Below are 13946 nucleotides of genomic sequence, written 5' to 3'. Positions count from 1 at the left end.
CTGCAGTGCGTATGGAGAGTTGCTGCCAATGACCGGAGAACCCACCCTGGGACCTAGAGCCTGTTTGAGCATTCCGATCACAGACTCATTGAATTGACCCTGTTTAGCCACGATAGACTTCAATTCCATTATCTGGTTCTGGATTAATTTGACTTCGTCAGGCAGGGCGGACCTGGCGTGTGCGCCGTTTGCCATTGTATCACCGTCATCCTTACTATACATAGACAACACAACCAGAAGGATCAACCCATAAATAAGCTGGATTCGTTTTGAAACACCTTACACGATTACAAGCAAGGACGGGTATAAGGGGGGTCAAGTACTGTCTTTGACCCCCCAAGATTTTGAAGAGGTATATATATGGAGTATGTGCATGATAAAATAAAAAATATTTAGCGATTATATATGTAATTATTTTTAATAATGTGATAGGTTTAAGTTTCAATTATCTCCTTCAATATTTTCACTTAATCAAATTTTTATCATACACTCAAGTCTTTGTACTCTTTCAAATTAATTTCTATATGCTGAATTGTATGGATATAATGAATTACATCATTTTGTTTTAATAATCACATTTTTTACTTTAGATATTCTTTTCTTGTAAATAATACAGAATTTTTTTCTAAACTTATATTATTGAAAAAATATTTTTTTTTCATGATAACTTATTTCAACTATAGTCTTATATTCAAAGTTGTATTTTGGATTCTATAAGAGTGCCGATATATTTGAGATGGTTAATAATCTATAATTTATTTTCGAGTTTTTGAAACTTTTAAGAGAACTAATTTTAATTAAAAATATATGTAATAACTTCTTAACTAAAAATACCAGAAACATACTATAAAAGCATTAGTATCCTATAATTTTATAGAGTACTTTTCATATTGTGATATTTCTGATATGTAATTCTCATATGAAAAACAAAATTACGAAAAAAATTCTATATTTTATTCTATGGATATTCCTAAAAGTTAAAAAAAAATAGAAGTTAAAGAATAACATATCATGCATAAATTACTCTTATATAATAAACAATACAAAAAATAATAAAAATTTTATAAAAAATTTAGCTCCCATATCAAAATTTCTAGATTCGTTCCTGATTATAAGAAAAGTTCGATTACAAGAAACGATGAAAAGAAGTTGGGATTGAGGTTGCAACAAACCTGTTATTCGGAACCACTGTTGCGGTGCCCTTACTTCTGCGAAGCACACGATTAGTTTGCGGTCATGTAACGATCTGCGGTAGACATTGGGATCTCCTTGTTGAAAGAAACGTCCACCGTGGTTGGCCTCCGAATCGACGCCATGAGCTTTGCAGTGTGGACCTGCTATGAGAAGCCATAGTTAATTATCCACTCATTTAACGGTGCGTGTAGGTTTCAGCAATTAGGAGATTTACTAAATGATTTTTAACGCTTGTATGAGGGTTTCCATGTGGGGAACTAGTCTGGATGTTAATGGAGGATTTTTTCTTTTGCTGTATACATGAATAGGTTAGAAAATGGTTTGGAGTCCTTTTTTTGGCCTACTAGGTTATGTTAGAAGCAAATGACCTTTAAAAAATAGAGAGTGAACCGTTGTAGTTAACATTTTTATTCAAAATAAAGGGCAATTCTTTTTTTATGCTAAGGGGTCTAGGTATTCTCCTTATTGGGGCTACTCATATGGGCTTTAACCAAAAGCCAATTTGGGCCAGGAAATAATTATCCAAGACTGAAACTTTGCATGTATCAAATGTAAAAGAGATGATGTTAAAAAACAAATAAGGATTATACTGAGATAAATATTGGGCCAAGCATGTTCTCCATCGATTCAAGTAAGTCCCACATGATACAAATAGCATCTGCCCTGGACTCACACATGTTAATTTCGGTGCAATCAATAAAACACTAAGAAGTCAACATTTTACACTTGATATACTTGCTAACATGACAACGGATAGTTTTTCAATGTTTTCCAAGAAAAAAAAGACAAAGTTGTCACAATGCCCGACCCAGCTGAAGTTGGTAATTAATATGATTTTCATTATCAACAAAATTGGGAACCATGTAAACATTTCAAAAATTTGTTTCGCAAAAAATGCATGCAATACTCAAATATGCTCATAGCCGAGGCACTGTGCAAAACTTGTAGAACCATTTTCACGTAATAAAAAAAATACACAAAATGATAAAACATACTTAATTACAAGCGTTTTGTATCAAAATTTTTATTATTAGGATAGAGGGAATAAGAATCTTTTCAGTAGCAAGACGCATAGGCTAGTCATATAACATTTAATAGGAAGTTGGGTATTTAGTATAAAAACTAAAATAGATGAATATGTGACACATTTTTTCTACCACTGCTACAGAATGGTATGGTTTTTCACTTGTGTAGTCAGTAGTGTTAATGGCGACACACGTTTAAAATATTACCTATATGGATTAATGTTGCAGTGTGTTTTATTGTGTAATCCAGTCAATGGTGTCTTTTATCGCCTTCTACCTAGATGCATTCCATTGCAGCACACGTGGAATCCCAAAGCAGGTAGATTCTCTAAAAGGTAAGTACAGTTCCGTAATAATGTATTAACAACGAGGAAATAGTATGGCAGATTGTGCCATGGAAAGATGCAAAGGAACTGATCGAATAATGTGAGTGGTGGGTGTTTAGCCATGCGAAGAAGAAAGAAGAAAGAATAAAGTGAATGTCTTTAGTGGCTTAAAAATTCTCGTGGAGTAGGTGAAGAGCACACGTTTTTTGTCATTAACCGGGAACAAACCCTTTGGCGCAAAAAAAAAAATCCACCCTCATGGTTCACTCATAGTATAGTTACATCATTTGATGTATTTTGCTTTTTGAAGGCAGCAGTAATTGCTTGGCAAACTACACTATATAGTGTACGTTTGGATTAACCTTAATAAAAGAAAATTTGTAATACTATTTATTTTTTGTCATATTTATAACAAATTTTACAAATTTTTTATTCTTCACTGAAAATATTTTTTTATTTCAAATAATAACCATAATTGACTGAACATCAACAAAGTTTTTACACACCCTCTCAACGAACTAATTTTTTCAAAATTAGTGTAGGCAAAACTTAAAAATAAGTTACAACATGATTTTTTTAATGAGAGTTTATCTATTTATATTATAAAATTGACTAAAATTTTTAATTTGGGTTTCATGACTAAGAATTTCAAGTCAATTAAGATTCGAAGGGTAATGTTTGAAAATCAATTTTTTTTGTAAAATATTTATTTTTTGTCATTTTTTTGACAAATTTAAGAATAATTTATTTATAAATGTTATTTTAATATAAATATTATTATAAAATTTTTATATAAAACTTTTGTATTAGTCCCCGAAAATATTTTTTAATCTCTGTTAGAATGTCAATTTTCAAAGGATGTTGAGCTTTAGATTAAAATGTAAATCATCCTAGCGTGAGACTATCTATGAGCTAACGTAATGTGACTATTATTCTGCTACTCGAGTAAAATTCGGAATATTTGTCTAGTACCAATTGAATCGATTAATGACTAAAAAGTGTAATTTGTTACGATTTTGTTCGAATTATATCGGTTAATATTTTTATTTAAAGGGTAAACTACTAAAAATACAGTCAAATAATTTTATCGTTGACAAAAATGTACTCGAATTTTGCTATCAACAATAATGTCATCAAATAATTTAAAAATGCGACAAAAATATCCAACATTAAATGTCTTTCTCAAAAAATACTTTAGAGACTGAAATTTTGTGCGATTTTTTCCAAGCATGATTAGAAAAATGAGATCTTATTATTCTCAAAATTTGGTAATTTTTCGCTTAGTATATATTTTTTTAATTTTTCTTAATTATTATTGGTTGTTGACAAAAAATTAAAAAAATATAATTAGTGAAAAATTACCAAATTTTAAGGATATAAAAAATATCTTATTTTCTAATCATGGTTATGTAAAATTTACACTCAAATAATTTTATCGTTGACAAAAATGCACTCCAATTTCGCTATCAACAATAATGTCATCAAATAATTTAAAAATGCGACAAAAATATCCGACATTAAATATGTCTTTTTCAAAAAATACTTTAGAGATTGAAATTTTATGCAATTTTTTCCAAGCATGATTAGAAAAATAAGATCTTATTATTCTCAAAATTTGGTGATTTTTCGCTAAGTATATATTTTTTGTGATTTTTCTAAATTATTATTAGTTGTTGACAAAAAAAATTAAAAATATAATTGGTGAAAAATCACCAAATTTTAACGATATAAAAATATCTTATTTTCTAATCATGGTTATGTAAAATTGCATCAAGATTCAATCTCTAAAGTATTTTTTGAGAATACATACTTAATGTTGGGCATGGTTGTCGTATTTTAAAATTTTTTGAGAGTATGTTTGTCAATAACAAAATTTGAGTGTATTTTTTTCAGCAATACAATTTTCAGGTACATTTTTTGTAGTTTACCCTTCATTTAAATTTAAAATTTTAAAAATTTGATATTTTGAATATTTAAAAAGGATAAAATTTAAACTTCATTTAAACAACGTAACTTCTTTTTTATGTTACAAATAATTTATACATCAAAATTTATCTGTGATATGATTCAAATTAAAAAGTAGTTTACAAGGATAGATAATAACTTCTCTTAAAATTTTTTGCCAATATTATTGCTACTGTTAGAATCGAAAGAATATTAGATGTCTTAAATTAGTAATTTTATCCTCAATTCTGATAAAATGTTAATACATATATAATACGTTTAAAAAGTCAGTGCTTAAGAATATTTTTATACTTAAATTTGTATTTTGTAAACTTAATTGACAACAAAATATTTAATTAATTGGACTACGGTTTAATCATAAAGTATAAACTACTTCAATACTATTTACAAAATGTGAATGACTGAAAAAATTAAAAGGTCTTTGATTATAGTAAGGAAACTATTTGATTTAAAGACTTATTGACCTGATTTTATACTTTTCAATAACTGTCATTACTAGAAAGTGCATATATAACACAAAAGAATACCATGGCCTACTATATTCCTTACCTTACCTGCATGTAAGACAAAATACTATGGCCAACTTTTCTATGTTATACATGAACATCACTCATTGAATAGAGTAATGGAATTCTTGTGCTATAAAATTAGTTTTGTGATATGAACTTTCTATATACACAGATATATCTCTCTCTTTCCCGGATCCCCACCACCACTCATATTTCATTTATCAATTAGGGTAGTGCATATATCATAGAAGGATGTCAAAATAAAGGCATACATACTGGCAAGCTCATTCTAAATTTTTGGATAATATCCATAGAATAGATTCCATGGTAATTAGATTAGTTCACCAAGTCCTTAAATTAAATTGAGTCTAAAGAAAGATTCACCCTAAATACATTGTCAAATACTTGTGCACAACTATCTAAAACATAAATATGTTAACCAAAACAATCCTAATTGGAATTTCAGCAATATTCAAAATCCTTTATAAGTACATCACTCATCCCCTTCAATAACTTGAATCTTCTGTCCTTTTCTAGACTTTCAGCTGAATTTATTGGTTGAAAACTATCCTTCCTCATCGTTATCAATTGCACTATTAGATCTAGGGGTGGCAGGCGAGGAAGCCCGCCCCGCCCCGCCAGAAGCCCGCCAGCCCGCCCCACCCCGCCTAGTGAGGCGGTCCCAAAATCCCAGCCCGCCCCGCCTAACGGCGGGCTGGCGGGCCGGCGGGCTAAGCCCGCCAAATATCCTCTTTTTTTTTTTACTTTTAACTATTAAATAATATATATAAAGATATAAAAAAATCTCTTTTATTTTTTACTTTTAACTATTATAATTTCTAAAAGTATAAACAAATTATAATTTTTGTATTCACAAATATTAAAATCTTTGTAATTATAAATATCTAATAAACATAATTATAAACCAAGTTTTCATCCAAAACATAATTATAAATATTGTTTCCAAAGCAAAATAAACATAATCCAAAACATAATTAACAATATTGTCTCTAAAACAAAACAAACATAATCTAAAACACTCAATTTTCATCTTCATTCTCTTGTAAGTTGGGTTGGAAGAAGTTGGATTTTGGTAAAAAAAATTGTAAAAATACCCCTTGCTAAAATAATACTAAGCCCGGCGGGGAAGCCCGCCCCGCCCTGCCAAAGCCCGCCAAAACCCGCGGTTTAAGCAGTGCGGGTTATGCGAGCTTTTGCTTTTTGGCGGTCCCAATTTTCCAGCCCAGCCTGCCTTTTTTGGCGGGTTACGCGGGCCGGGCCGGCGGGTTTAGGCCCGTTTGCCACCCCTAATTAGACCCAGACTTCACCCCACTGGAAGCTTTTTTAAATGGGGTCTTATGTTTGAGGGAGGAAACACACTCATACAAAATATCCTACGTATAAACATAGAACGAACAATAAATTATTTTTTCAATTAATATTTAATTGAACAATTAAAGAAAACTACCTAAAATATGATACATAAGAAGGTTGGAAACAAAAGCCAAATTTTCATACCACAGAAGACTGAGGATCAACATCAACATTAAGATGAATAATATTTCCAGACATATCAACTGAGTTGCTGCAGTTAATTTCCTACATAATCCGAAACCATCCTTTTTGTTTAAATATACTTGTGAACCATGCTTATTTAAGAAATATAACTTCTTCAAGAAATTAACATAAATACTGAACCATACAGTAACACTAATAGACTGATTAGATTGCATCTCTTTTAAAAGATTCTTCTGAATTATCTCGTCATCATCACACACTTTCATGACAGTGTAGACTTGATCTCTATGATTAATGTTTGCAGATTTTACATTAATCTTAAATAGCACCCTTTTGTCCATCATATTATCAAGGATAGGGGATATTCATTACCACCTATGACCTGGAGCTAAAACTAAATGTTAGTCTCACTAATCCTAGCTTATTTATTGAATGAATTTATTGTTTTAGATTAATTTAAAAATTAGCATCATGTTTAGTTGTGTACTTACATCCTCCTCCATCACTTGTTCTGCTCGTTTACCACACAAATGAGTGGTTTCTCTGTCCCACAGAAGCAAACTCATACTTCCAGTGCCATCATATACCATGACCTCCACCTTGAACCTACCATTTCAACGGATAAAAATATATTACCAATTAGAACAACTCTAAACCTAGTACTTGTATGGAACCACGATAAGTAGAGAAATCTAAACAAAATAATACCTCAAAGCTGCACAACCATGAGTGTGGCCACATTTGTTACACTCGTATCTATCACCGATACTTGGTTCTACTTTTTTCGGGCACCTCCTACATGCCTTGTAGAACCAATCCTTGTTCGTGGCATTTATAGCCACAATGGTTGCAGATATCCAGCAAGGACCTTCCTGAACCAAGCCAAGTGTTTCTTCGATTGTCTTTACAGAAACAGAACTTTGATTAAGTTCATCAGCTCCTGACCATGCATGCTGTGAAGGTACTTGACTAATCCTCACAGAACTTGATGGTGACACACTAAGCAGCCTAAGGTGAACAAATGAAAAATAATGAGTAGCAACATGTGGTTGAATGAAAAATATTTACATTAGAGTTATTAATACATTAAGATTTTGCAAACCTTTTCTAAAACTCCATGATCTCTTTTAAGTTATTGTCAAAGTGCATTTGAGACACATCAAAGTTGCTTTGAATAGAGGTCTTTCCATTCCACCTTGTTGCTCTGAAGTATTGAAACAAAACTATAAGGGGTTCCACCCTTCCATCTTCAAGTTTAGGAAGAATCTGGTCCACCATGTTCCCGAATAGAATGCAGTTTATTCTGTTGGCCCTGCAAGAAGTTAATGGAACAATTTAAACAGTGCAAATCTTTATTTTTTAAAATGATTCTAAACATCAAAGGATTTTTCCAAAGTGCAAATTTTTATTTTGTAAAATAATTCTAAACATCAAACGAGTTTGACAACATACTCTAGGTCTTCTAAGACAACCACCAAACGCTTAATCTCTTTCCCTTTGTTGGTGACCAAATGTCCGGGATCCTCTTTGCCAACTACCTCGGCAATGACATCTGAGAATACAAATTCTCTTTATCAATCTGACTAATAACTTAATATAGTAACATGTTTAGTATAAAATACATGTACTTACCAAAATCCTCAGAATCATCCAACTTATCAGCATTCAATGAATCTAGTATAGGTTTGAAATGGAAGGCTTCCAATGGGAAGTATGGATTCTCCACATGGATGGCTCGTGTTCTGTGAGAGAAGCAAAGTATCCATTTGCTCAGAGTTATGATTGTGCCCATATCATTAGCAACAACAATGAAGTGGGTCATTTGAAAATTCTGAAACTGCACAACAGAACCCTTCCACTTGCTGATCAAAGACCTGGGAATTTTAACATGCATCCTATCGCCCTATTAGAAAGATTTGGTATTAGTTACTGGTGAAGCATAAATATTTTAGCTAGTCGGAAGAAAATATTAAAAAACAGTGTACAAACCTTACTATCCTGAAGAATCATTTGAATGCTTCCAACTTCCTTCTCATTATACTTGCTTGGAACTTCCCAGATCCTAATAACATAAACTTTGAAATTCCAGGTAAGTTTTGTTAGATTCAAGTCAAGTAGGTAATCAACTTGCTTGGCCATTTGGATGTTAGTATTTGTATGAGATGGTATGAAATAAAATTTTTGGGTGCCTTGGAGGGATATTTATCCTATTTCTTTGAAGATAGAATTATGAAGAATAATGGCAGAACACTGGGTTAAGATACAGTGAAAAGGTCTGTATTTATAACCACAGCAATGGAGCTTATATTGCTCTTTTATTATGTACCACTCTCTTATTTAACCAATTTGATTTCAGCAAAAATTTGGTCCATGTATGTTCGATTTAGGGTTGACAGCTGTTCAAACTAATTTTAATTTTTATATAATTATTATGTGACATCAAGTATAACTTTGTGTATGTATAACTGTATTATACTTTCAAAAAATACGATCTCATATATTTGAGAATAGGTTTGAATTAAGCAAAAGATTTGGCCCTGTGTGTCCACTTTAGATTGCCATCTATTCCAACTGGTTTTATTTTTTATTTTTTTATTATGATGTGACATCAAGTATAATATTGTATATGTATAAGTGTACAACTTTATATGTTCTAACTTTATATGCAGCACCATCTGTATTTAGTAATCTATTATACGGTGATATAACAACACAATAAAAAAGTTTTTTTTTACACTACTATAATGCCACGTGTTGCATAATAAAGTGTACCACTTGTCAGCCAATGAACTATGTACTACTCTCTTATTATATATAGAGAGATGAGTGTTTTGTATATTGATTCTTGATGTTGACATACTTGTGACTTCACAATCAATCAAAATCTTATTTAATTTGATGGGGAATAAGACATCAGCTATAACAAATTTTGTATAACCATTTTTTTCTATTTTAATTTATTTGTCTTATGTGATATTATATCACTATATTATTTATACAACAAATTTAAACCAATACAAATAAATATATAAATAATTATATCTCTAACAAAATTAAATATATTAGCTTAGTCTATACAAAAACAAAATAAAATCAATTAATCATAATGACAATTAGAACATAAATCAAAGATGAGAAAATAATTTAGAAAAATATAAACATATACATTGAATCAATTTCATTATTATTAATCACTCAAACATGTATCCACATCACATGCACATACATACATGACAACTTCCCTTTGCATATACATTGAATCAATTTTAGATATTAATATCAAAAAATGAATGAACATTATTATTAATCACTCAAACATGTATCCACATCACATGCACATACATACATGACAACTTCCCTTTGCATTTATTAATACACACACATATATGTGTGTGTGTGTGTGTTTTTCCGGGACATCACTCATTTCATTTATCAATTAAGGTGCATGGCTGGGTCATACTAAAAAGTGTATGGGTCTCTCATTTTGGCCTCATCATTTTTTTCCTTTCCTTTAACTCCTTCAACACCAACTATTCTCTTTCCTAAACACACAACAATCCCTTCTTCCTTCCTTTTTTCAAACACACAATAAATCCACAACAATAATTCTCTTTGTTAAATTTATGGTGCGGCGTATTTGAGGAACCTGGCGAACTTATAACTTGTATCTTGAATTAATTTGGATCTATATAAGCTTGCCAACATCCCAAATATCCCATATCATAATTTAATCACTCAAGTGCTCTATTGCCTCTCTTATAATCTGCTTGCATGTATTTTACTTTCTTAAAATTTGAATTAATTATATGTAATTTATTTACTTTTTTTTTAACTTTTTTAAATGTTCAACTTTATTATCCTACATTTTGTTAAATTTTTGTAGTAGTTTTTTAAAACAATCACAAAAATTTACTAACATGTTAATTGCATATCTAAGTGTTGCTAATCTCACTTTTATTATATCTTCAATCAAAATTGATTTGCCCAACATTCTTGCAGTTTGGGGGGTTTAGCCAAACAAAAGAAAAAAAAAAAGAAAAAAAATGAATGTTCGTATCCCACTATACTTCAAAATATCTTTTGTCGAGTTATTACTAAGAAAATATATTTTTTTGAGTTATCTTTTTTTTCAAAGATCTTCTAGAAAAGTAAAAATAATTTTATGTTTGGATATCTCATTCAAATTATTCATTCAAGTTTCATGGTCAACCATCACTAGTTCATTAAGTCCAAACTCTGTTTTAGCAGGGAATACCATGAGTTTTAGTTGGGAACTTAGGAAGAAGATTATAAGAGTTTGTCGTAACTCAAATTTAGTTAGGGTTTTAATTTCTGCTTTACACTTTTTGTTTGAGTCTGTTTTGAATCTCTTTTTCTATTGGCTAGTTTTCTCACATATATAAGGTTGATATGAAATGGAATTGATGATTCAACATTTTCAACGGGTAATTTGTTTCATTCTCTTCAGAAGTTATTGCATGTTGTCCAAATGTTTACTTTATGTACCAAGATTTTCTTTTGCATAAGAAAATTCATGCAGATTTTTTTTATTTTCTTCTAGTGTTTAAAGCCTGAGCATGTGACTGAATTGTGATGATTAATTCAGACACTCAAACTTTGTTGATAAATGTGGTGTTATTTGTTACCTTAGTGAAATCGGCATTATACTTATTGTATGAATTATTTGTTGATGTTGTAATAATCTTGGATTCATCCAGCTAACCTGATATTCAATCATGGGCTTGATCTATAGTTGAACTCACAAATGGAATATCAAAGTGGATTATCCTAGTAGACATGCTGTGCTTTCTCATTCTGTTGTTTTATTGGAAGCCGAAGAGAGAACTTCTAAATCTGTGTTTAATCAATTTGATTTAATCAATCAAGAGTGACAAGGGGCATCAATTGACTCAAATAGCAGCAATAGTCTATTATTAGAGTTCCAGTCTCACTATAAAATTTGACTTTAAAACATAAATTTATGTTGCTGAAAAATTTTAGTGTTCTTAATGATAAAAAAGATTGTAAATGGCAATAACTTACAGTTCTTGAGTCATGAACAACGGGAACAGAGATGCAATTTACACTACTTTTCTTTTCCGTTTCATGAATTACCAATTTCTCATGAAGAGGTAAATTAACTTTGAACCATTCAACGTTGCTGAACATAATCATGTAAAAGTTCAGATTAATACTTAAAGTCTGAATATACATGTTAGAAGGATTTTATTGAAATATTAGCCATTTATATATAATATATTCAATGGAGGATATAAAGCAAAAGCATTCTCACTATAAGCCTACTTTAGTGCTTAATAAGTCTTGATAATTTTTTTATTTATGGTCCTATAATTACAAATCATCATTCTCTTATAACTATTATTTTTATTGTACTGAAGCACAACCGTTCCATGTCAAGGGCCATGGCCACCACCAAAACTTTCACCATTGGTTGCCGTATACATCAAAAGGTGGCATGTCATGTCCACATAATAAGCCATGTGAATTTGTCACTAGACCATAACCTCATCAAGTCGATTTCTCTATTATTTGAGTGCACTCTGCAAAAATATCTTTCACTTTATGTAACAAAATCACCACCACGCAAAACACAATAAATAATTAAATATATAACATTAAGCAATTATATATCATAGTAAGGACATTGCATACTGCCAACACTTACCTGTTCTTGAGAAAAACCATAGATTGGAGTGCATTGCTATCTACCAACAACCAGAAAATGTTACAGAAATTTATATAATGATAATTCTAAGCTATTTCATTTTTAAGTTTCAACGTTTTTTAGCTCTACATTAGCTATAATAGTTCACTTACATTTGACACAATCTAAAGAATAAGGTGAATAAGGAATTCACATCTTATATTCCTCTGTCCTACCACAATAATACCTCTCTTTTTCTTTTTTCCTGCTTTATGGACTACCGATTTGGTTGTGGAAAAGTGAAGGAGGTAAAAGTTTTTGGTTTAAACCAACAAGGGAAAAATAGCAGTGACAAATAATTTGTTGAACACGTTCCTAGTAAAAGTGGAAATTGATCCTAAATTCTGAAGATATATCAGTGAACTATCTCAGCTTTATGTATAGTCATATATGTAGCAGTATCTTGCTTCTGACATGTAAAATTATGCAGGAAAAATAGCACTGCCACCTCTCACCAATGACCACCAATAATATTAAAATCACCTCAACACAAAAACCCATCTCCCCATCACTTATACTACTATAAAATCCTTTGAACACCCTCTTTCAACATACTTCCTACTTAAAGTAGCACCTAACCTAACTCCACAAGAATCACAGAGCCTGAGGAAAGTGGAGGATACTTCTGCATGTTCAAGGGATGGGTTCCAGGTATATACACCACTATGGAGGAGGCTCAGGAGCAGATGGACGACTGTGATGATAACTCCTGGAAACACTACAAAACATTGAAGGAGTTGCTGTATGGGTAGGAGAATTACTTCGATGGAGGAAATCATGTCGAAGGCCGGCGACAGATCCAGGAAGGAAACGCACCAATAGGGATTCAACCTGCCATCCACCGGGAGAAGAAGTGGATGGCTATCCATGTACTAAAATTGCACTACAAGCAGCACCGTGAGACCACGTTCGAGAATCTCAAAGGTAAGCCAACTGTAATAGTTATTTACAACTCAGTTCTATTACCACATGCTCACCTATTTTGAGTTGCAGGTGATGATTTTGTCCCAAACCCGCCAGCATCCCCACTCATTGGCCAAAGCTTGCAAGATTGGCTATTAAAAGTATGCAAACGGCTAAGTATCCTAGACCCCATATACCAAATTGTTGTTGGATCCACAGGGGATGCTCATCAATGTTATCGCTATCTAGTTGCCTTGGTTCCACCTGAATCCATGATTGCTAGCATCCTCTGTAGCTGAATCTCTTTCGATCTCGCAACTGCCCATGAGGATGATGCCCGAGTCGGCTTCAACACGCTTTCTCAGTTGCTGGAAAGACCAATTCATGACTACAATTTCGAAGTTATTGAGATGTGGAAGGATAGGTTCACAGAGCTTGCAGCAGATCTGGAAACAAGAAAAGCCAGACTCGACTACTTGAACTACATAAAAAACCAACTAAAGGACACACTTGACAGTATCAGCAGAGCTCATCACCCAAAGGGAGGTTGTGGAAGAACCAGCAGCCGCAAGGGTTAGTATTCATGTAGTAAACCCTTACAAACAACTCACAACTTGCATGTAGGTAGCTACGTGATGCTTTATCATTCTAATATTAGTTTATGTCGTCCACTAAGTTGAATCCCTATCACAATCTTCAACAATATATTTAGAAAAATGTAATCGCAAAAGATATGTAGCCGTGGTCATGCTATTTCGAAAAACGAAATGCAATCATTAAT

The 13946-nt window shown here is 31.8% G+C and overlaps 1 protein-coding gene across 1 annotated transcript; it reads right to left on the bottom strand.

The window, feature by feature from the left end:
* Positions 1-1223: 1223 nt before the first annotated feature.
* On the bottom strand, positions 1224-13551 carry LOC148574879 (uncharacterized). The gene is made up of 14 exons (XM_088505976.1): positions 13419-13551; positions 12376-12387; positions 12224-12263; positions 11581-11698; positions 11184-11284; positions 8527-8599; positions 8170-8440; positions 7990-8089; positions 7733-7849; positions 7246-7545; positions 7029-7143; positions 6723-6854; positions 6538-6618; positions 1224-1334 (listed from the first exon to the last, which is right to left on the bottom strand). Exons 1-14 carry the CDS (start codon positions 13549-13551, stop codon positions 1224-1226), a joined length of 1704 nt encoding a protein of 567 aa, XP_088362102.1.
* Between the last annotated feature and the right edge of the window lie 395 nt (positions 13552-13946).

Source organism: Arachis ipaensis, chromosome B2 (genome assembly GCF_059453495.1).
Source record: "Arachis ipaensis isolate K30076 ecotype BB chromosome B2, ASM5945349v1, whole genome shotgun sequence".
NCBI classification, from domain to species: domain Eukaryota; kingdom Viridiplantae; phylum Streptophyta; class Magnoliopsida; order Fabales; family Fabaceae; genus Arachis; species Arachis ipaensis.
This window is presented reverse-complemented; position numbering and strand designations above follow the sequence as displayed.

Excerpts from the sequence above, each read along its gene's own strand:
- LOC148574879 (XM_088505976.1), bottom strand. The coding sequence starts at position 13,551 with ATGAATTGGTCTTTCCAGCAACTGAGAAAGCGTGTTGAAGCCGACTCG. Across the intron at positions 8,600-11,183 it reads ATAATGCCGATTTCACTAAG|GATCTGGGAAGTTCCAAGCA; the intron begins GTAACAAATAAC and ends TTATGTTATTAG. Across the intron at positions 7,546-7,732 it reads CAATACTTCAGAGCAACAAG|GCTGCTTAGTGTGTCACCAT; the intron begins GTGGAATGGAAA and ends TGTTCACCTTAG.